Raw genomic sequence first — 22,894 nt, 5'->3', positions numbered from 1 at the left:
AGACTTACTGCCCATTACAGAGAGATGTTCGGTGAGCCGGGTAGTCGTTTAGACCCGTCGTCTTCTTCAGCTCCCGGTTCTTCGGGTCAGGAGACTGTCCCCGAGACTCAGTACACTCAGAGAGTCATTGGATCTCCTTCTTCTAGTGCACCATCGGTTCTTCACGTGCCTCCCCAGATGCCTCCTCCTCCTGTGCCTCCTACGATGCCGGCACCTCCGATGCCCGCGGGCGAGATTCATCCCGATTTGATGGTGCCTCCGAGTGCTCCTTACTCGCAGTACACCGTAGAGGACATTCTCCGTCTGCCAGGCAGAGAAGGTTTACCAGTCATCGACCCCGACCGACCGGACGGAACTTTATGGTATGTTTCATTATTTTTTTATTCTTTTTAAATTCTTTTATAACTTTAAAAAATAATTTATATTTTAAATTTGTATTTTTCAGGTGGGGGATTGACGGATGTCTTACATCGGACGTAACCGATACGATAAAAGGTTACTTCTCCATGGCACATCCGAACTGGAAAATGACGCCCCACTACGTCAGAAAGACGTGGTTCAAAATTTACGCTGTAAGTTCTATTAATTAAATATCTATCTTTAAATTTTTTTATTATTTATATATATATTTTTTCTGAAAAACTAATTGTAAATTATTTTTTCCAACAGCAAAAATATAATTGGGCCTTGGGGATCACTGAGAGGGTGAGAAAGAAGTTTGAAGCGAAGGCGAAAGTTCGCTTGTTGGACACGGTCTCCAACTGGAAGGGTGACTGGATCGTGAAGGGGTATGAGCGTGGCAAACCCGCTGAGCTCACCACGGATGTCTGGGATGGCCTCATCCGATATTGGCGTCTTCCTGATTCCATTAGAATCGCCCAGTCTTGCTCTAACTCCCGTAACACAGTCGATGAGCACGGGAACGGGCCGATGCTTCACACTACGGGCCAAAAACCCCACGCCGGTGTCCGTTTGGAAATGGTAATTAAAAATTTAATTATATTAAATTTTTAGTATATTTTTATATATATTCTAATTAACAACTTTCTTAAATGTTTTTTTAGGCCAAAGAGACGGGAGAATTCCCGTCTCTTATGCAACTTTACGAGAGGACCCACAAGAACAAGGCGGGCCGATTTATAGATGGCAAGTCCGAGCAAATCTACAACGATTTGGCTGCTCGGGTTGAAGAACGCCAGACCCAGCTGACCCAACAGTCCACCGATGGATTACCCGTCACCTTATCCACACCTGAAGTGGATAAGCTTTACGAGGAGGTAAATTTTCTAAAATTTTAATTTTTTTAAATATTCATTTAATTTAACTTTAAATTTTTACTAACAAAATTTATTTTTTGTTTTTAAGGTTGTCCCTAAAAAAAAGGGACGGACGTTGGGGATTGGTTCCGTCAACGATGTTCCGAGAGCGACATCGTCTTATGTTCAGCGACGGGATGAGGAAGTCTCTCAGCTGCGTAGGGAGTCCGAAGAGCTGCGTAGAGAGTCTACTCAGCTGCGTATAGAGTCTACTCAGCTGCGATCTCGTATGGGTGGACTCGAGGGCTTCTTGGACGTTGTAGCGGCCACAAATCCGGAATGGGCGACTTTGTTGAGGACCATGCGACAACAAAATCCTATCCCAGGCCAGTCACCGACCGACGACTCACATGCCGAGGCGGATGTTCAGGCGAGGAGTGATGAATTCTACGAGGCGATTAATTAACGACCACCCTTAGTTCTTTTTAATTTCGGTTCTTGTATTATGAATTCAAAACTTATTTATATATAAAATATTTTGGTTTTGATTTTTTTAGAATTTTAATTTTATTAATAATTTAAATAATTTAAATTATATTTATAATTATAATTTTTTATATTTCTATAAAATAATGAAACGAAGTAAATTCGTAGCTAATTTTGCGGCTTCTTTACGTGGAAGCTTAACGTGGTTTTTACGAGGAAACATTTACATGGAAATAACGTGGAAATCTATCAAGGTTTTTACGTTTTCTTTACGTGGAAAGCTGTCAAGGTATTTACGTTAATTTTACGAGTATTTATTTACGTGGGTTTTACGAGGAAAGCTTTTCGTGGTATTTACGAGGAAACTTAGCGACGTCCTTACGTGGAATCTTTACGTGGTCTTTACGACGAAATATCCTCCTTCGCTTTTACGACGAAATTATTTCCTCGCTAACTTACGACGAATTAGCGAGGATATATGCGTTACGACAAACGTATAACGACGAAACGGGTTTCCTCGCTAATTCGTCGTAACACTGCTTTTACGACGAAGTAACGAGGAAAACTGCCCTCGTAAAACTTGTGTTTTCTTGTAGTGATTGTTTTGTTAGTTACTTCTCTCTCAGTTTCAAGTTGTTATTTCCATTTTCGTTTATCATCTCCGTCTCATGTATGAATTTTAGATCTTTGTTGTATACTTAAGATCCCACAATAGCGTGGAATATGTTATTACTATGGTTTGGACCTTGACAATTCTTATTTTTCTTTTGAATAATTGTATACTTTTAACTCAATTCCTATTGGCCTTTCTTAGTTTCTTTTGTAGTATAGGTTTACTAGTTGTAACGTTGTGGCAAAAGTTACACGATTTGACATCAGAGTGAAAGTAGAATGGGTTTCCACCATCGTGATTTTAAACCTAACTAAATTGAATTTGCGATATCCCCATCACTCTTTTTGGAATGCCATTAATAACTCACCTAGGATGCCATATTGTTGCCAGAAAGATATGGTCGTACAGACTTCAAAATTAAGATGAGTGGTATGAGATTAGGAGTAATGAACGTTTTTCATAGGCAAGGTAGTTGGTTTGAGACTTTGTGCCTTCTACTTAAGCATGTGTTGCAGGAGCCAAAAACGAACAAAAAAACTGTAGGGCTATCAGAAGTCTGGATCATGAGTAAAGTATATGTTGATTGTTGTGATTGTCAACAGATGAAAATCTGGATGGTAGTTCAGTATCGAAACGACCTAGAATGTTTTGATCTTCTGCTATCAACTTGTAGAGTCTTTATGTATCTTGATATTGTATATAGAAAGACTCTGCAAGTTATAGAAGAAGATCCAGACATAGGTCATCTTGATAAAGTGCCATTTTGTGAGACACCGGATCCATTGCTGCCGAAAAAGGGAAAACTAATTTTTGATTATGTATAATGTTCAATGAAATGTCCCAGACAGGTATCGTTCAAGGGAACTGCCTTTCCATGGACCCGCTTATATAACACGAGTAGGTAGAATGAACATTATTGTAGTGAAAAAGCTTATAGTTCTTCATAAGAGAAATGACAATGGACAAATCATTTGATTATCAAAAAGGGTATATTTTAGATTTTCTGTTAGTACTGTGAGTCTGTGACAAGTTCTCCAGTATTATTGTTGCCCATCATTTTGATTGTTTTGTTGGCTACCTCTCCCTATGCTACGTTCTTATCTCCATTTTCGTGGAAAAAAAAATGTTCATGTTGTTTCGTTAACTACCTCTATAAGATTTTATATTTTTGAACATACCTCTCTATAAGATCTTATCTCCATTTTCATTTATCTTTAATTTGCAGTCCCATCCATGTATGGTTCCAAGACCTCTGCTCATTAATGCAGCTCCAGGTATGAACTTAAGATTCCACGTCAGTTGAGGATTATAGTCTCCAACTTTTGCAATTCTTCTTCTAAATGATACATTATAAACTCAAGTTAATGTGGGTCTTTTGCTTTTGCATTTTTTGATGGGAATCTCTGTTCATTCAAGTTTGCAGTAAGGAGCGCACTGTCAGTTGAGGTGGATTGGTATATCTTAGATTGATATTTTTTTAGTTCAATCTTTTTATCCACCGACAGTTAAGGTAGAGTAGCTACCGTAGGACTGTTCATTTCTATGGTGTTTGGTATGGACACAAACTCTGGCTGTACTTTCGATGATGCCTTGGTGGGTGGGTTTCAACTTTCAACCACCCTAATGTGGAACCTAGCTAAACTAATTTGAAAATTGCATGAATTTATCTAGTTGGCATGTGGAAAATGAGCGGTCTCCGATTAGAATAACTAAAGTGTTTTATATATAAGGTAGTTGATTGGAGACTGTGTCTTCTAATTAAGCATGTGTTGCAAGAAACAAAAGTTAAAAGTCTATGGAGGGAGCTGAAGCCGGGGTTACTAGCGAAGTTGTGTCATAGAGTATCGGAGATGGTAGCTCAAGATGTAAATTTGAATGGGAGATCGAGTAGAAGCACTCAAGATGAAAATATCTATGAGAAATTGAAGAAGGCTGGAAAGACTCTACAAGTTGATAGCAGAAGATCAAAACATTAAATGTCAATTTGGCAAAAAAGGGCAAACCCACATGGAACTCATGACCCTTAAGCCGTTGCTTGCTTCAAAGCTAAACGTTTCAGGTTTCAGCCCTATGCATTTAGCTCTGCAAAACAACCACATTCCATTGGTGAGAGGGTTTGTGGCACTCGACAGCAGCTTAGTCAGAATCAAGGGAAGAAGAAGGATTACTCCTTTGCATCATGTGGCTCAGATAGGTGATGCAGAATTGTTGAGTGGAGCTCTTGTTAGCTTGTCCTTCTTCCATAGAAGATTTGTGAGACGGCTTTGCACATTGCTGTGGAGAACCAACAGCTTATGGCATTTAAGGTTCTATTGGGATGGCTCAAGAGAGCAAACAGGAAGGAAATCTTGGACTGGAAGGATGAAGATGGTAACACAATATTCCATATTGCTGCATCAATAAATCAAACTGAGGTAAAATGTCTCTCTTATTTTATTAAGTTTCTCCTTTCCCCCAAAATCCTTGTGGCTGTTACTTATGGAAGTGGATAGGTGTGTGCTTTCATCCTTAAAAGCTGTTGTTTTAACTAACGAACATGTGGGACTAATTTGCTTTCTTCAGTTTAAGTTGTTCCCAAATTTCTTATCAATGTTTGATTGATGCAGGTGCTGAAGTTACTGCATAGAACCGTCAACGTAAAAGCTAAGAACTTGGATGGCAAAACAGCAATGGACATACTCCAAACTCACCAATCTCCTTGTTTCCCGGAAGCAAGAAGACTTCTCCACAGTGTTAAAGAAAAACTTCTTTGATAATAGTTCTCATAATTGGTTTCCCATGTGGAAGCTCATCTATGCTTCAACCGCAGCTTTAAGTATCGCTGTGATAGCATCACACCTAACTACACTCCCGACTCCAAATAGCATATTTGAATTTACTTAAAGGGGCGTCATTATCTTGGCACTACCATTGATTATTGGAACCATGCTGTTTGCTACTTTCATGGCATGTCTTTGGTTGATAAACGTGGCCGCCAACGAGTCGACTTACCGGCGAGCTGCTTCAGCATATCTGATCCAGCGCATCCTGGCTCTCTCTTACTGTTTAGTGGGATTTGTGTTTTGCCTTGTTTTGATTTATTTATTTTGGCCGTTTTACTAGAGTTAGGCTAATTTTTTTTTGCGTTGGAAGTTTTATATATCTATGTTGTTATCCAACCTATTAACCATGTTTTGATAATTCAACATAGAACTTTGGAGTTTTCTTTTTGTCAACCATCTTCAAATATTGTTCCGTCCAGGAGCTATAGCGATGAGCTGTGAAACCTTTCGAAATCTACAATTAAAACTTTGTCTAGGTCCAACAAAAACAAACAACTTCAAAACTCAATCATCCCATATTTATTATTTCTCTGTTCTGTTACTGTTTCTTGTCTTGATTTGTTTGGGAAGGAAAAAAGAAAAAAACACAAGATAAAAGAGGGGTTTTAGTTGTCGCCATAGATCCACTTCTCAGCGTTGTTGGTGTAAGAGACGAGTTCTTGTGGCTTAAACCAGAGGTTGATCTCATCTTTTGCAGTCTCTGGTCCATCACTTCCATGGATTATGTTCCTGATGCAATTCCACATTTCAAGTACCAAATCTTTGATAATATCCTTATAGGAACAAAAAAAAAGACAGGACGTACCTCCCAACAACAACTGCAAGATCTCCTCGGATGGTCCCAGGCTCAGATTTTTGAGGATCGGTGGCTCCAATCAGTTTACGTCCGTATCTGATCACACCTTCTCCTTCCCATACCTATAACGAGATAGAGTTATGCTATTCGATTTTTTCTTCATTTTGAGTTTGTTATCAAGTTCCAAAAGCTACGGAGAGAGAGATTCTCTTATTACCATGGCAATAACAGGACCAGAGCTAAGGAAGTCACACAAGCCATTGAAGAAAGGTCTTTCCTTGAGATCATGGTAATGCTTCTGTGCGAAATCTTTGGAAGGAACAACGACCTTGATACCAACAAGCTTGAATCCCTTGCGTTCGAATCGAGCAACAATCTCTGATATCTGTTGGTTCATGTGATTATTAGCACACATATGATGAATAAGAAAGTAACTATACAAATGAGACAAGACCAATCAAGACTAAAATTTACCAGTCCTCGCTGCACTCCATCAGGCTTGATAGCGATGAACGTGCGTTCCATCTGATTTAGACAGCAACGTTCAGTGATCAAGAGCATAAAGACAACGAAATGAAAACAGAGAAAATGGATGATTATTTATTGTTACCTCAGCAGCAAGAACCTCCTGTTCTTGAACCATGTAGGCTGTAACAGAAATAACATATGTCAACGCTTCCACAGTAAAGTGGTGAAAGTTTCCAACTTTTGTCCTATTCTAGTAATGTGGGTAAACCTGCAGCAGGAAGAGCCAAGAGTCCAGTGATCCAGCTCTTGGAAGAACCTGATGATGATCTTGCAAAGTTAGATGCATAGAGAGGGATCTTTGCAGATGCAGTGACCGCTCCTGCTGCACCAATGGCTCGTCCTTCTGAGAAATTCAACGAACAAGACAACGTTAGAAATCCAGATTGCTTAATCAATCTCCATCAGATCAAATAATCACTGAATCAATCTTTACAAACTAAGAAGAGGGAGATCAACAGTGCAATTTCATGACACATCTATAGAGGTATTACTGAATCAAACAGAGATAGAGAGAAGAATAAACTAACCGGAGAAGAAACGAGCGTTCTTAGCTGAGGAAAGAAGAGACCTTGCTGCTTTGGAAGCAGATCTGCAGATTAGAGAGCTCATCGTTTTTTAGATTTTAGTGAGAGTGATGAATAGAGGATACCTTCAAGTGAACAAAAGGGAGGTCTCGAAAATGTGAACAAACATGATGAGATCTGTTTGTCGAATTTTATAGCCACGTGTTTCGGGTCGATCTATCGGGTCAGAAGCCCTACCTACCTCTCTCTATGTGAAAAATGTTACATCTCTGTCGGTGATAGCAATTCCTTATTTTATAAAACAACCTTTTTATAAAAAACTATTTACGATTGCTTCTGAAGAAATGCATGTTACTACCATCTTATATGCAACTTATAGGTTTCTAATGATAGAAACGGTTCAAGCGGCACTCCAAGCGGTATAGATCAACTCCAAGCGGTATAGATCAAACGGATCAAATGCATATCAAATAGATTATGTGAGAGGAAGGCGGCAGATCAAACAAATCAAACAGTCTATTAGTACATTGACTAGGCATTATAGCTGAATCAATGGTCGGACGATCCAACCAACATTTTAATTTAATTTTAATTTTAATTGAAGAAAACCAAGTTTTAGTATCGAATCATAACACCGGTTTTACCAAATTTGATAAACTATGACTGAGTTTACCAATTTTACTCAAATTAGATTCTTAACACAACCCATAATCAGTTAGACACAATCCGATCGGTTTGACCGGCAAATCCGGTCCGATTTTCAAAACACTGATTACAATTTATAATGATGAAAATTAAACAAAATAGATTACATATTTAAAAAAATAAAAATTACAAAGATAAAATAAATATATAAGTATATAAATACAATACATAAATAGTAATAAATATTGCACTATAGTTATGTTACTCTAATTTTATAAATCAAAATATGAAAATATTAGTAATAAACAAAATACATCTATCTTCCATTAATAAATACATTTACATAATTAAAAACACACCATCATATGAATAATTCAGATAAATGTTAAATTTATATGACAGAAATAAAAGAAAGAGATAAATAGAAAATTGATTTTTTTTGTATTGTTAAAACTGTAAATAAAATTGAATGAAAATATGTTATTTATTGAAGAATATTAAATATATTAATAATTTGTAACAAAATCATTTATTGGTAAAAAAAAAAGTGAACATCACCAAAATTGTAGTGGACAAAAATGTATGTATCCACCTTGCTTGACTCAACAAATCTTGATCAAGTTTTTTAGTTCACTCAGTTATGAAACTCCACAACCTTTGTGTTTCTATCTCTGTTTCAAAAGTTCTAATCTAATTCTAGGTAAAAGTTAAAATATATATGAAATAACATTTTCCTATTTTCTAATACTATAATATTTCTAATATTTTAACATCATCAAATTTTTTAATTTATTATCTAAAAATGTTTCTTTAGTTCTAATCACGTCAAATAAACATATGAAAATATTCTACATTAGTGCATTTTGAGGTCTGCATGTTTTTTTTTCTAAATTTTGTGTGATACATTTTGTGTAACACTGCATCACGAACCAAAACTTCGTCTCTTCAGCAACTCACTAGTGAAGTTGGATTCAGTCAGCAACAACTCTGAGAGTTCCATTCGCAAGAATGCATATTTTATTATTGCTATAATACCAGGTATATATCATGCTTCTTTTGTAATAATATCCATACCTGAAATGAAATAATATTTGGATTGATAAAATCAAAATATAGATTCTCATGAAGAGATTGATCAGAGTGACAATTACTTGATTACAAGTTGAATAGAGAAGAATAGATTGAATCTGGCCTTAAATTCAACAAGATGAAATCCAACATAAGCAACTTTCCCCTATCTGAAACTGAAAAAGTATAGTAAGCTTTTGCTGGATCAATATCAACTATTCTTGTATCTTTTTTTTTGTCAGCAACATACACTCATGTAGAATCTCCAAATCAAACTGGTAACTCCGCATCCATGTGGACAACAAACAATTTGTATGTTCATATAGTATTTTGTTACTGTATGTGTATATGTATGCATATAGATGCCTTGGTGTTGCAAACTTCAGCTTTGATCTTTCTCTAGACAATCTGGTTCATTTCACTTCCTACAATAAAATTTAATTACTTTAGTACTTGACTATTGGGTGACAATGCTTAATGGCCTAAAACTCTCTATGAGAAAGAGCATCATGTTTTAACAATCTAGAAGCATTATTTAACTATAAGCTGTTAAGCTAGATGAGCTTCCAACCTAAAACCAATTGGTGCTAAGTGGAGTGGTCCATCCATCTTATATATTGCTTAGGATCCCTTCCAATATCCGATGTGGGACATTTATCCCTAATACGCCCCCTCGAGATGATGGCTTTTTGAGCGTCAATCTCGGAATGCTCGGGCAAGGATCGATGGGCCGACTTTGGGCTGGATCGATAATGGATCGGATTGGACTGCATGGATCGGGCTCTGATACCATGTTAAGCTAGATGAGCTTCCGACCTAAAACCAATTGGTGCTAAGTGGAGTGGTCCATCCATCTTATATATTGCTTAGGATCCCTTCCAATATCCGATGTGGGACATTTATCCCTAATACGCCCCCTCGAGATGATGGCTCTTTGAGCGTCAATCTCGGAATGCTCGGGCAAGGATCGATGGGCCGACTTTGGGCTGGATCGATAATGGATCGGATTGGACTGCATGGATCGGGCTCTGATACCATGTTAAGCTAGATGAGCTTCCGACCTAAAACCAATTGGTGCTAAATGGAGTGACCCATCTATCTTATATATTGCTTAGGATCCCTTCCAATATCCGATGTGGGACATTTATCCCTAATACGCCCCCTCGAGATGATGGCTCTTTGAGCGTCAATCTCGGAATGTTCGGGCAAGGATCGATGGCCCAACTTTGGGCCAGATCGATGTGGATCGGGTTGGACTGCGTGGATCGGGCTCTGATACCATGTTAAGCTAAATGGGCTTCCAACCTAAAACCAATTGGTTTTAGGTTGGAAGCCCATCTAGCTTAACATAAGCAGCATGAATTCAGAGAGATCAATAATCTCAAGAGAAAAGACGTGATCTTTTCTAGAAGACGTGTCCATGAGTTTTTATTATTTTGTGTTTTCTTTTTTTTTTATGTGGAAAATGTAAAAATTAATATTTTATTTTTATTTTAGCGAAGACTTCAATTAGCATAAGGCTAGATTTGTATTAACCTAATCCTCCAACATTTAATGTGTAAATATTATTGGGATAAAATTTAGTTAGATGTATCTCATTTTGCTAATAGTTTGTAACAACTTGTTTGGACTTGCTCAAAATTAGGCCAGAGCATTTTAACATGGACACGAAAATTCGAACTGGAATCGACCTGAAAATATCTGATCCAAACTTGAACCAAAAATTTACAAGTATTTTTGGGTCTAAATTTTTTTCACCCAAAAAAACCGGTATCGAATAGACCCGACCCGATAAGAACCGATTTGTACCCGACTTAAAAAAATGTATATCCAAAATTATGATTTTTTGGGTTCTATTATATATATACATATATTATTCTATGATTTAGTTGAAATATCTTTTGTTAACAATATACTTTGTAACATTTTTAAGTAATATGAATCTTTAAAATGTAAATTTAGAGTTTAAAAATATTTTATTTTAATTATTAATAGTTTAATTAAAGTTATTTTGTAAAAGTTTAGATATATATTAAAAATATCGACTAAATTTGATGGAGTTTGGGTATTTCATATCTTTTTCAGATTCTAAATACCCGAACCTGATCCGGACCGGATATGCACCCGAAAATTATAGGTATTTTATCTCTATAAAATTATTTGAGAAGTCAGTTCCTACGTGTCGCGCTCACGTTAACTCTCACAGTAGTTGATTACAATGATACCCTTAATGAATTGATTAATTATAATTATAATTGTCATTATTGATATTTTCTTTTTTTTTTGATAATATTCTCAATTTCCTTATTTTAAGTATTTTCCCTTTTTCCTTATTTGTTTTTGATTTTTCAATCTTAGTATTTTTTATTTATTTTTCAAAATGAAATATATAATAAAAACGAAATATTCAAAGAGTAAATAAAAAATATTTAAAAAAAAGAAAGAACATATTTTAGGAAAATTTATACTATATATAATGTGACTTTATAAAAAAAGGAAAGTTCACAAAAAAAATCTTGATATTAATGTGAAATAAACATCTCTTTTAACAATAATAAATTATTTTAATTTTATCAATAAAGTTTCCTAGATTATTAAAAAGTAATCTAAATAACATAAACTAGGATATCTTTGATGAACTAAAATATTTTATAGATGCTATAATTGATATTTTTCTTCATTTTTGCATAATTTTTTTTGTGTATTTTTTACTTTTCATTTGCAATTGTTTTTACCAAAATACATTATAAATACAAATACACAAACTATAATCAAACCTAATATACCACTAAACTTTCTGTAAGGCTTAATATTTTTTTCCTTTTTATTGAAAAGTTTAATATATTTATACAACCTAATATACATTTAATAAGAATACATAAACCAATATGAACTGTTATGGTTAAGATTATTTAGAAGAACTTTTAATTTATCTTTTATACATTTAAAGTATACAGTTATTTAAAATTTACGAAAAGAAATTACTTTGTAGATATCTATCTGTTCATGAGGTTTTAAAATTTTATTAAAGTATAGTTAGATATTTATGATGAAGAACTGAAATACTGTAATAAATAAAATCCATCAAATTTTGTTAAACTAAAATCAAAAGTAGTTGTATATAGATTTGAAGAAATATATGTAACTCAATATAACCTACAAAGTACGTAACTTAAACAATCCAAAATTTTATACCCAAAATCATTAACCAAATTTTATCTATTTAGAACAATAAAAATAGTCAAATTACGTTATAATACATCCAAATAATAATCAAATCGATTAGATATTATAAATTAAAAGCACATATTTAATGAAAATAACAAAATATTAATCAAAAATCATACATATAAATTACAAAATAATTAAAATAAAAGCTTAAACATTAATTAATTTATAATATATTTATTTTTTTTAATATTTTTATCCGTGTACGTGCGTGGGAAAGTCACCTAATAGGTATTTTAATTATAGATCTAAACCGACTCGGACCCGAGAAAAATCGACCCGAATCCAAACCAAAAATTTACAAGTACCTATTGAATCCAAATTTTTAGGATCCAAAAAACCCGAACTCTAAAAGAACTGGCTTAAACCCGATCCAAAGATCCTAACGCTCATGCCTACTCAAAATCATACTATTAGGCAGGACAGAGCGAGTAATATTGGGCTTATTATGAGCGTTTAAAAATGGGCCATAACGACAAACGAACAGTGAAATAGAGTTGGGAAGGTCTCTTTAACCACCGGGTTTTTAGCCGCGAACGAACTCCTCCGCTTATGAAGTTTCAAATATAGCTAGACAGAGAGAGAAAGAAAGAGAAAGCAGAGAGATGACGTCACAGAAGAGATTCATCTTCGAGGTGGAAGCTGCTAAGGAAGCCACCGATGGAAAACCCTCCATTGGTCCTGTCTATCGCAGTACTTTCGCCAAAGACGGTTTCCCTAACCCTATCGACGGGATCGACAGCTGTTGGGATATTTTCCGGTCGGTTAAATTCTGTTTCCATTTTTTTTTCATTTTCCAGGAAAATAACTTTTTGATGTTATTAGACTTTCAGTGAATCCTTTAGCTTTTCTTTTTGTTTCTCTCTCGTTGCATTGCCATTTCTTGAGGATTCTTTTGCGGAAAATGGTATTGATCCGTGATTGTAATGTTTTCTTCGTTCTGTTTGGTTCTTTTCTTGTAGCACGGCTGTTGAGAAATATCCAAACAATCGCATGCTTGGTCGACGTGAGATTGTGAACAACAAGGTGTCCTACCCATTTTTCTTTTGTATTTTTTTATTTACTTTAGCTTTATGATATAATACTGTGTTCGGAGTTGATAGAATCTTCTTGTCAGGCAGGAAAGTATGAGTGGAAAACATACAAAGAAGTATATGACATTGTCCTAAAACTTGGAAACTCTCTCCGTAGCTGCGGGATTGAGGAGGTTCATATTCATTTCTGCCATCTCCAGTGTCTTCTTCTTTCTTTAAATGTGATTCTCTTGTACCTTAGAGTTTGTCCTTTTCCGGATATGTGGAAATGTAGGGAGGAAAATGTGGTATTTATGGTGCAAACTGTCCTGAGTGGATTATAAGCATGGAGGTACGTTGAACATAATAAACTTTGCTAATATCATTTGATTTCTTTTGCTCCGGAGATTTAAAGGTGAAACTTCTGATGCAGGCATGCAATGCACATGGGCTCTATTGTGTTCCTTTTTACGATACTTTAGGTACGCCTTCTCTAAATAATCAAGTTTTGTTTTTTTTTAACTCTTCTTAAGCTTGCTCTACTACTAGTATAGCCTAAAATATGCTTCTTCTTTTTTTGGTGATTCTACTCTTCCGAGTCTTTCTGGTGTAGTAACGTCCAGTTTTGAACACAGGCTCTGGTGCGGTGGAGTTTATTATTTCCCATGCAGAAGTTTCCATTGCTTTTGTAGAGGAGAAAAAGATTCCTGAGGTATCTTTCTTTTGTATCATATATGCTATCCTTACTTATAGTAACTCCTGAGTTAGCCCAAAGCTTCTGACATCATTGAGATCTACACATTTGTGCTACTCTGTGTGGTTAACTTCATTTTCCATTCAATTGTCAGCTTTTTAAGACATGTCCAAACTCCACAAAGTATATGAAGAGTGAGTCATATACTAACTGATTCATTCAACCTTTTCCTCTTCTCTAAACTTTGTGATGCTAATGATGAACTGTGTTTTGACTACAAATGCAAAGCTGTTGTGAGCTTTGGCGGTGTCAAATCGGAACAGAAAGAAGAAGCTGAAAAGTTAGGACTGGTAATACATGCTTGGGATGAGTTCTTGAAGCTGGTAGGAGACTTTCATTTGCGTTATTCTGAATTTTTTTTTACTTATTTACTCATCCTTTGACGATGTAATTCATAAATAGTATGATATGTCTAGTCTCCCTTATTTAGTTTTGTTTTCGTTTCCTCTATGACAGGGTGAAGGTAAACAATATGATCTTCCTGTTAAAAAGAAAAGTGACATTTGCACAATTATGTATACTAGCGGAACCACTGGTGACCCAAAGGGAGTTCTGATGTCAAATGAGAGCATTGTTACCATAACAGCTGGAGTGAGGCATTTCTTAGCGATTTTTAACGAATCCGTGAGTTTTCTTCTTTCTTATTTGTCATGATTCACATGGAAAGCTACAACTGTGAACTGAAATGTTCTGATTTTCTGTCTGCAAAAAAAAAAAAAAAAACAACAACAACAGCTTACTGAGAAGGATGTCTACATATCTTATCTTCCTCTTGCGCACGTCTTTGACCGGGCTGTGGAGGAGTGCATTATTCAAGTTGGTGGTTCAATCGGTTTCTGGCGCGGGGTGAGTACATCTCGAGTGCCTGATCTTCCAACCCAGTTATGTATTTGTTTGTTATGTTTTTCTTGCTAATGTTTGATATGTTCATGTGTCTTATGTTCTGTCTGTCCTCAGGATGTTAAGTTGTTGATTGAAGACCTTGGTGAGCTAAAGCCAAGTATTTTCTGCGCTGTTCCTCGTGTCCTAGAACGAGTATACACAGGTATTATTTTTATCCAATATTGAGATATATTCAACCATTGATATGTTAACATGTCATGCTCCAATAGGTCTGCAGCAAAAACTATCCGTTGGTGGTTTCTTCAAAAAGAAAGTTTTCAATGTTGCTTTCTCCTAGTAAGTTCAGGCTTTCTCTGTACTACCTATAACTTGTGTTACACGTATATTGATCTAACACATCCAAAACGTGCTTAGTAAATTTGGAAATATGAAGAAGGGGCAGTCTCATGTCGAAGCAGCTCCATTCTGTGACAAACTTGTCTTCAACAAGGTAGCAACTTCTTCAAAACTCTTATAAGACGTCAAGTTAGGTACAATTCTTTTTTTACCTAATCTCTCTTAAAGGTTAAACAAGGACTGGGAGGCAATGTGAGGATTATTCTATCTGGAGCAGCTCCTCTTGCTAGTCACATAGAGTCATTTCTTAGAGTTGTGGCATGTTGTCATGTTCTACAAGGATATGGTATCATCCCTTCAGACCCAAATTAAAATGATATGTAGAACGATCTCTTTTATTCTTATGATCTTTTTATTGGTGTAGGTCTAACTGAGAGCTGTGCTGGTACTTTTGTCACCTTCCCTGACGAACTTGACATGCTTGGAACTGTTGGTCCACCAGTTCCAAACGTGGATATTCGCCTAGAATCTGTCCCTGACATGGAATACGATGCTCTTGGAAGTATTCCGCGAGGCGAAATCTGCATCCGTGGGAAAACTCTGTTTTCTGGATACCACAAACGTGAAGACCTCACCAAAGAGGTTCTTATTGATGGATGGTTTCACACAGGTGATGTTGGTGAGTGGCAACCAGATGGAAGCATGAAGATAATTGACCGCAAAAAGAACATCTTCAAACTCGCGCAAGGGGAGTACGTTGCAGTTGAGAATTTAGAAAATGTGTATGGTCAAGTAGAAGCCATTGATTCAGTAAGTCAGAACCTTACCTCAGTGAACTACTATAAATCTTCTCACATCATCATTAAATTTTCATTAATATGTTTGTTTTATATAGATATGGGTGTATGGGAACAGCTTTGAGTCCTTCCTTATAGCAGTCGCTAACCCAAGTCAGCAAACTCTTGAACGCTGGGCCGCGGAGAATGGAGTGAATGGAGACTTCGACTCTATATGTCAAAACACAAAAGCGAAAGCATTTTTACTTGGAGAACTCGTTAAGACAGCAAAAGAGAGAAAGGTTTCTTCTTCTTTTTCTTCTTTATTTGATCTCTCCTCTTGTCTCTTTATACTCTGCATCTGTAGTTGAAGGGTTTTGAGATCATTAGAGCTGTTCATTTGGAACCTGTGCCTTTCGACATTGAAAGAGACCTTCTTACTCCTACCTACAAGAAGAAGAGGCCTCAATTGCTCAAATACTATCAGGTGAGTTTTACATCATTTTTGACGGTTTTGAGCTTCTTAAATAGATTGGTATTAAATCTGTTTTTTCTTTTTTTTGATAGAATGTGATTGATGATATGTACAAGACTGCAAAGGAAGGTCAAGCTTCAGTACAGTAGATCCATTCTACATTCTAGTTTCATTCATTCTTTCTTTTTCCTGATCAGGCATGACTTTCTTCATTTACGTTTCTCTAAATAAGGTTTTGTTAATGTCTTGAGATGCTGCATAGCTTCTTGACATACTACAACATGTCTTACTCTATAATTTTATTTCAAAATTTCATGTTCCTAGACTTTGTACGAACTTTAACCCGAAATCTTGTAAACAGTGGAGAATTTAGTTTGGGGTTATTAACAATGCAACGATTCTTGCTCTTATACCCAAAGTCCAAGGAGCAGAAACTTGAAGGATTTTCGATCTATTTATTGCTGCAATATTCTCTACAAAGTTGTCTCTAAAATTTTTGCCAATCATCAAAGTTTTTCTACCGGAATTGATTGAACCTAATCAATGTGAATTTGTAAAGGGAAGACTTCTCCTAGAGAACGTATTGCTAGCCACAGAATTGGTCAAGAACTACCACAAGGACTCCATTAGAGCTCGCAGCGTTTTAAAGCTCGACATATCAAAGGCGTTTGACTCAGTTAATTGGTCATTCATCTTGGATACACTTCGAGCCATGAATATATCTACTCAGTTAATTGGTTATTCATCTTGGATACAATTTGAGCCATGAATATACCTGATCAGTTTGTACATTCGAATCATGTCTTCCTATCTACAATTGCTTTCTCAGTTTTTATCAGTGGTGAACTTGAGGAGTTCTTTCTGAGTACTCGAGGCCTAAGGCAAGGTTGTGCACTATCTCAGTACCTATTTGTCATTACGATTAATATTTTATCACGCCTTCTGAACAGAGCAGCCTCATCTGGGAATATTGGTTACTATCCTACATGCTCGGAAGTGAATCTCACGCATCTCAGTTTCGCGGACGACATCATAGTTTTCACCAATGGAGATACGGAATCTCTTCGAGGAATTTTTACACTACTGGATCAGTTCAAGCGTCTATCTGGTCTCACTATAAACCCAGCAAAATCTTCAATCTACATGGCAGGTAGAATCAGTCAAGCTTTTCGTGATGAGGTGACCAGTATGGGAATAGAGCTGTAAACTGGGCGAGCCCATGTCCATTAGCCCATATCCATTTGTCCATTCATTGTTTGTAGACAGCAAAGTGACCATGTCCATTAAGAACTATGTCCATTAAAGACCATACCCACTAACACCCATATTTTTATGGGTTGCCATGGGGTCCATAATGACCATATAAGAAAATTTTAAATTTTAATTTATAAGCATACAATTGTATATAAAAGTTCATAAAATTAAAATTCATCCATAAATTCAAAAGTACAACAATACATAAGTTCATAAATACAACAATTACGGTTTTGGTGGGAAAAATTGATTTTGCAGTTTTGGCGGAAAAACTCGATTTTGCAGTTTTGACGGAAAAACTCGATTTTGCAGTTTTGACGGAAAAACTCGATTTTTCAGTTTTGGCGGAAAAAACTCATTTTTGCGGTTTTGGCGGAAAACTCGATTTTCTGATTTTGGCAGAGAAACTCGATTTTTCGGTTTTGCCATGGGGTCTATAATGACCATATAAGAAAATTTTAATTTATAAGCATACAATTACATATACAAGTTCATAAAATTAAAATTCATCCATAAATTCATAAGTACAATAATACATAAGTTCATAAGTACAACAATTTCGGTTTTGGCGAGAAAAATCGATTTTGCGGTTTTGGCAGAAAAACTCGATTTTCCGGTTTTGGTGGGAAAATTCGATTTTGCGTTTTGAAGAAAAACTCGATTTTCTGGTTATGACGGGAAAATTTGATATTAAAATTTAAGCGAAAAAATCGATTTTACGAGTTTAGCGGAAAAACTTAAATTTTATAAACCTTAGGTTTTGTGACCATTGGACAGTCCACGTCCATAAAGCCCAAAACCAATAAAGACCATTTTCTTAATGGTCTTCCACATTTTGTCCAATGAAAACTAATGGGAAAAATGGGTTTGTCCATATTAAGCCCGTTTGTATATGGACATGGGCAACCATTGGACGGCCCGCCCATTTGACACCTCTATATGGGAATACCAGTTGATACTCTTCCGGTTCATTATTTGGGACTTTCTCTTACAACAAAATCCATGACTCGCAACAATTATGAGTCATTCATTGATAAGATCAGAACGTGCATCCTCTCATGGACAAGCCATTCTCTCCCCTATGCTGGTCGGCTTCAGCTCATTAACACTATTATTGTCAGCATCACAAACTTTTGGTGCTCAGTGTTTGATATGTTGTGTTTTTGATACATTCTAATAATGTTTTCTAAAGTGTTTTTTAAGTTTTTATCGAGTCCTTTTAGTCATTTTCAAGTTATGACAGGTCTGGAGTTGCATTGGATGGGAGATGGACCAGCTGGAACAAAAGAGGCAGAAAAGAGTACCTTTTGGTGACTTTCACGCAGAAGAGTCTTGATGTCTGTTCCCGATCACGTGGAACACCCCGAATGCCTGTTCCAGCGGCAAAGATTTTTAAAGAAACTACAACCTAATTCGGAATTTGCCCTAATCTCCATATTTTTCTCTCCCAGACGCCTGTGGCTTTGATATATCATATTTTTCTCTTTCTTTTACAGACTACGCTTTTTTTTTCAGAGAGAAACAACTCTAGAGCTTTTAGAGATTTGTATTTGATATTTTGTAAAGGGAGAAGACTCCATCTCTCTCACCATAGAGAAGAACCCCCTGAACCCTTCTTCTATTTTATATGCACATGTTTTCTTCATCTATTGTCTTTGTGTTTTTTTGTTTCATGGCTGAGTAGTCAGCTTGCTTAGTCTAGGGTGTTAGGGTGTCAATTTCGTGAGTTAAACATAGATAAGTGAATCCATTGATTGTCTTCATTCATAACTGTTCTTAATGCTTGCATTAAACTGGCTGCTTAATGTTAGATCCTAGGTCTAACTTGTTCATTAGCCGTGTAATAGGTTGCTAGATCTGTTATGAATGAGCATTGCATCCCTAACAACAAAAGTAGATATTAGGGTATTCTGTGAACCTATCGGACTTGATCTTAATGTTCATCATCACGCCTTGATCCAAGCGAGAGCTTAGGTATTAAGGCTGATCGTTGAAAGGTGAAGCACCACGACAGTGGGCTGATCTATCTTAAGTGATCCGAGTTCTAGACTAGTGCTAAATTAAACTTGAATAATTGTTTGGCTCACATTTGTTTAACACCCGATCAACCACCTAGGCCAGCATTCTTTATAATCTGAAACCAAACTTACTTGTTTACTTGCTTTCTACGATTCACAATCTTAAAACTCCCATATTGTTTTAGCTTAATATTGATCCCATAAAGATAAAGTATAAACTGGTCCTCTGGAATTGAATCTCAAATACTACATCTACACTGTTAGCTTGCAGTAGAGAAAGACACAATTTTAGTGTATCAAGTTTGGGCACTGTTGCGACGGGGACCATCTTTTTACCTTTATTTTTCGGTTATATATTTAGTCTAAGACCTCTAACTTGCTCTATCCTATTTGTTGCAGCTAATGCTACAGGTGCATGACCAGTAGACATACTTGGAGGAATACATAAGGAGAATTAGTTAGGCTTACCAACCAGGAGCTAGCAAGGTTAGAAAGACAGCAGCAAGGGCCAAACAACACCAACATAGGTGATCAAGGCCATCATGATGATCTCGCTGCAGCAATGCAACTGATGCAACAGCAGATGCAGCAGTTGCAGCACACCATTCAAGCGCATGAACAAGCTGCTCAACAAGATGCTCAACAGGCCGCGCTACAACAGGAGCAAGCTGCTCCAATCGGGCAGAAAAACCTTCCGCGTAACTTTTCTACTACGCGCTCCGCCATTACTCATCCACCCTGCCTCAGACAGAACTTTGAGATCAAGCCTGGTTCGATCGCTCTGGTGCAGAGGAAAGTGTTCAATGGTCTTCCAGCAGAGATTCCAATGGAACATATCGAAAGTTCGAAAAAGTCTGCAGCTTTACTCGCGCCAATGGAGTACCACCAGACTACATCAAGTGCACGTTGTTCCCATTCTCTCTTGATGGGAAGGTTGCAATGTGGTTGAATTATCTCCCTACTGGTTCTCTTACTTCCTGGGAGCAGGTACGATCAGCGTCCTCAACCATTTATACTCTAAGACAAGAAGAAGATCACCTCCTTCAGACAGCTCACTGATGAGCATTTCTGTGACTCATGGGAGCGTTTTAATGACTACCGCAGAGAATGCCCTCACCATGGATTTGATGATGATTATCTCCTGGGCATTTTCTATGATAGAGTGGACTGGAAATACCAAGGTACTCTAAACTCTTCGAGCAATGGAGACTTCATGACTCTGACCACTGATGAAGGGTTAAAGCTGATTGAGAACATGGCTGCTAACTCAGCTAATAAGAAAGAGGAGAGTGATTTCTCCAAGAAAGGGAACAAATCCGACACCCAGAAGATAGATGAGCTGGCTGCCAAGGTTGATCAACTACTGAAAAACAACCAAGGGGACGTCTTTAGCATGGATCAAGCTACGGCTGGGCAGATTCAGAACCAGAACTAACGACAACCGCAAAGCAATCGACAAGCTGTTCCAGCTACCGGGAACAGTCAACTAGATGAGCTGAAGGGTTTGGGTATGATGATACAACAGTTGTTGCAGGGTATGCAAATTCAGGGCAAGGCATTGAATCAGGTTTCTACAGACATCAACACCAGGATGGACAACATGTTCACCGAGCTGAATACAAAGTATGATACTGTGAGCAACCACATAAAGAGGATTGATGTTCAGCTTGCGCAGACAGCTGAGAGTGTTAAGAGGCAGCAAGGTATGCTTCCTGGAAAGAGTGTGATGAATCCTAGGGTTGAGCACTGTAATGCAACAGAGCTGAGATGTGAGAAAGCTGAGGGAAAAGAACCAGAGCAACTGTCTGCTGAGACTGCTCCAAGCGCAGAAGAGAGAACAAAGCAGCATGCTAGCTCTGAAGTGACTGCTCCCGACGAACCTATTGAGATTCCACCAGTGCGAGTCTATGTTCCTAAGGTTCCATATCCAATTCCACCTAGATATTTGATGGATCCTATTAGTGCAGAGCAGCTGGCTGGGTTTAGGAAGATGGTGAGAAGGCTTCTTCAAAATATCTCATTTGAACAAGTTTGGGAGATTCGGCCATTGCATATGTTCTTCAAAAATTGCAGAGAAACTCAAGAGAAAATTAAGGCATTCTTTACTGAAGCACTGACACAATCACTGAAGATATTGCCTTAGGTTGATGACCCTAGAAAGTTTATTTTTCCTTGTTCCACTGCTAGAGTGGAATTCAAGGAAGCTCTTTGTGAATCTAGGTCTAGTGTGAACCTTGTCTCAAAAGCGATTGTAGACGAACTGGGCATTGTTGATGTTGAGCCTTCTCTGGTGACTCTGTCTTTTGCAAACTCTTCCATGGGAGTCCCTTATGGCACAATTTGCAACCTTCTTGTCCAAGTTGGAGATTGTATTCTCCATACTGAATTTCAGGTTGTTGAGATGAGCAAGGATCATGAGATGCCTTTGATCTTTGGAATGTCATTTATGACTATAGTTGGAGCAATCATCGACCTGCCTAATAAGAGAGTTTCCTTCTCCAACATCAACAAGAAAGTTTTCTACAAGGCTGTCCCCACCAGATTTTCCACACTTACACGCCTCTTGCATTTCAGTGGTCAGTGGAGAAAGGCTGAAAATTGTTCCTAAGAAGGAGCTTGGTAAAAAGTGTGCGATCAAAGAAATCATGGATGAAGATCCACACACTGATACCAAGAAACTCAATGGGAATGCAAAGGTGAACGAAAAAGTCTAGAAAAAGGGTCAAGGGTGACCCTATGATGACTTTGATACCTCGCTTGTGTGATGAGAAATCTATTAAGTATGAGGTAAAGTGCAAGGGTACCTGTAAACCTTTCTCTAAAGGCAGAGTAATTCTCACACATGAGCTGAAAGAAAAAGAAGAAGCCTTTGTGAAGGGGTTGTTGAGCAGAGTTTTGAAGATGAACATGTCTGATTGTGTGGAGCTTGTTTTGGAACAAGCCCTCATGATTAACCCGACTGATCCTTGTCACGAAGTCAAGCTAGTGACTTAAACCAAGCGCTTGGTGGGAGGCAACCCACTGGTAAGTGTAAATATAAGTTGGCTTTATTTTTGTTTATTATTTTTATTTTAGTTTATTGAGTCTCAGGTCAAAAAGCAAAAAAATCCGAGATACTTCAAAAATTCTAGGTTGCAGCAACGGAACAACCTGCCCTCCGAAAAGAGCGGTTGTTCCAGGCGACCATCTAACGATAGAACACCTAGAATTTTCATGGAGCGCCTGCTCCACTCAGGTAAGTATCTCAACAAAAAAAATGTTTATTCTTATTTTCACCTTCTTTCTGATGTATTTTCACACCAGGAACGGTGTGAAGTAAGTTTGGGAGAGGTTTTTTGTTGTTTACTAACTCGTTTCTATCTTTTGTTTTTCTTTTGAGTCAGTTTGAGTTAGTTTTTATGATTGAGTCAGTTAAAAGTTTGTGAGAATTATGATCTTATTATGTGTTGATCACTAACC

General features: G+C 37.0%; 4 protein-coding genes and 1 non-coding gene across 6 annotated transcripts; 3 read left to right on the top strand and 2 right to left on the bottom strand.

The window, feature by feature from the left end:
• Positions 1 to 4,362: 4,362 nt before the first annotated feature.
• LOC103833957 lies at positions 4,363 to 5,108 on the top strand. The gene is made up of 2 exons (XM_033278376.1): positions 4,363 to 4,725; positions 4,962 to 5,108. The coding sequence occupies exons 1-2, from the start codon at positions 4,363 to 4,365 to the stop codon at positions 5,106 to 5,108; spliced, it is 510 nt and encodes a 169-aa protein (XP_033134267.1).
• Positions 5,109 to 5,608: 500 nt separating this feature from the next.
• Positions 5,609 to 7,290, bottom strand: LOC103833912 (nucleoside diphosphate kinase III, chloroplastic/mitochondrial). Of its 2 annotated transcripts, none has more exons than XM_009109958.2 (7): positions 7,029 to 7,290; positions 6,710 to 6,844; positions 6,584 to 6,621; positions 6,448 to 6,498; positions 6,191 to 6,358; positions 5,983 to 6,095; positions 5,609 to 5,906 (listed from the first exon to the last, which is right to left on the bottom strand). In XM_009109958.2, exons 1-7 carry the CDS (start codon positions 7,108 to 7,110, stop codon positions 5,783 to 5,785), a joined length of 711 nt encoding a protein of 236 aa, XP_009108206.1. In that variant the 5' UTR covers positions 7,111 to 7,290; the 3' UTR covers positions 5,609 to 5,782. The 2 variants fall into 2 exon arrangements, with proteins under 2 accessions (XP_009108206.1, XP_009108207.1); XM_009109959.3 differs by having other exon boundaries at positions 6,710 to 6,841; positions 7,029 to 7,283.
• A 251-nt stretch (positions 7,291 to 7,541) lies between these two features.
• Positions 7,542 to 21,496, top strand: LOC103833911 (long chain acyl-CoA synthetase 5). Its single transcript, XM_009109956.3, has 18 exons — positions 7,542 to 12,726; positions 12,929 to 12,992; positions 13,084 to 13,173; positions 13,275 to 13,331; positions 13,413 to 13,461; positions 13,615 to 13,691; positions 13,828 to 13,867; positions 13,962 to 14,056; positions 14,190 to 14,357; positions 14,469 to 14,579; positions 14,691 to 14,778; positions 14,846 to 14,912; positions 14,991 to 15,066; positions 15,141 to 15,258; positions 15,337 to 15,722; positions 15,808 to 15,990; positions 16,056 to 16,175; positions 16,256 to 21,496. Exons 1-18 carry the CDS (start codon positions 12,572 to 12,574, stop codon positions 16,310 to 16,312), a joined length of 2,001 nt encoding a protein of 666 aa, XP_009108204.1. The 5' UTR covers positions 7,542 to 12,571; the 3' UTR covers positions 16,313 to 21,496.
• Positions 20,456 to 20,560, bottom strand: LOC117128654. Its single transcript, XR_004452049.1, has one exon. It is a non-coding gene; the product is annotated as a small nucleolar RNA R71 (small nucleolar RNA).
• On the top strand, positions 20,949 to 22,043 carry LOC103833956. Its single transcript, XM_009110003.2, has 2 exons — positions 20,949 to 21,428; positions 21,579 to 22,043. The coding sequence occupies exons 1-2, from the start codon at positions 20,949 to 20,951 to the stop codon at positions 22,041 to 22,043; spliced, it is 945 nt and encodes a 314-aa protein (XP_009108251.2).
• Positions 22,044 to 22,894: the final 851 nt, after the last annotated feature.

The sequence above is a fragment of the Brassica rapa genome, chromosome A09 (assembly GCF_000309985.2).
Source record: "Brassica rapa cultivar Chiifu-401-42 chromosome A09, CAAS_Brap_v3.01, whole genome shotgun sequence".
Lineage (NCBI taxonomy): Eukaryota > Viridiplantae > Streptophyta > Magnoliopsida > Brassicales > Brassicaceae > Brassica > Brassica rapa.
The sequence above is the reverse complement of the archived record's forward strand: the minus strand, read 5'-3'. Positions and strand labels throughout refer to the sequence as shown.

What these genes read in the sequence shown, in the direction of transcription:
- LOC103833912 (XM_009109958.2), bottom strand. Translation starts at nt 7,110, where the DNA reads ATGAGCTCTCTAATCTGCAGATCTGCTTCCAAAGCAGCAAGGTCTCTT. An exon ending in GAACGCTCGTTTCTTCTCCG is followed by an intron (nt 6,845 to 7,028) that starts GTTAGTTTATTC and finishes TGAATTTCTCAG; the next exon opens with AAGGACGAGCCATTGGTGCA. An exon ending in AGGAGGTTCTTGCTGCTGAG is followed by an intron (nt 6,499 to 6,583) that starts GTAACAATAAAT and finishes TGTCTAAATCAG; the next exon opens with ATGGAACGCACGTTCATCGC.
- LOC103833957 (XM_033278376.1), top strand. Translation starts at nt 4,363, where the DNA reads ATGGAACTCATGACCCTTAAGCCGTTGCTTGCTTCAAAGCTAAACGTT. An exon ending in GGACTGGAAGGATGAAGATG is followed by an intron (nt 4,726 to 4,961) that starts GTAACACAATAT and finishes TGATTGATGCAG; the next exon opens with GTGCTGAAGTTACTGCATAG.
- LOC103833956 (XM_009110003.2), top strand. Translation starts at nt 20,949, where the DNA reads ATGATACAACAGTTGTTGCAGGGTATGCAAATTCAGGGCAAGGCATTG. An exon ending in TGGCTGGGTTTAGGAAGATG is followed by an intron (nt 21,429 to 21,578) that starts GTGAGAAGGCTT and finishes ATATTGCCTTAG; the next exon opens with GTTGATGACCCTAGAAAGTT.
- LOC103833911 (XM_009109956.3), top strand. Translation starts at nt 12,572, where the DNA reads ATGACGTCACAGAAGAGATTCATCTTCGAGGTGGAAGCTGCTAAGGAA. An exon ending in GTAGCTGCGGGATTGAGGAG is followed by an intron (nt 13,174 to 13,274) that starts GTTCATATTCAT and finishes GTGGAAATGTAG; the next exon opens with GGAGGAAAATGTGGTATTTA. An exon ending in AGGAGAAAAAGATTCCTGAG is followed by an intron (nt 13,692 to 13,827) that starts GTATCTTTCTTT and finishes TTCAATTGTCAG; the next exon opens with CTTTTTAAGACATGTCCAAA.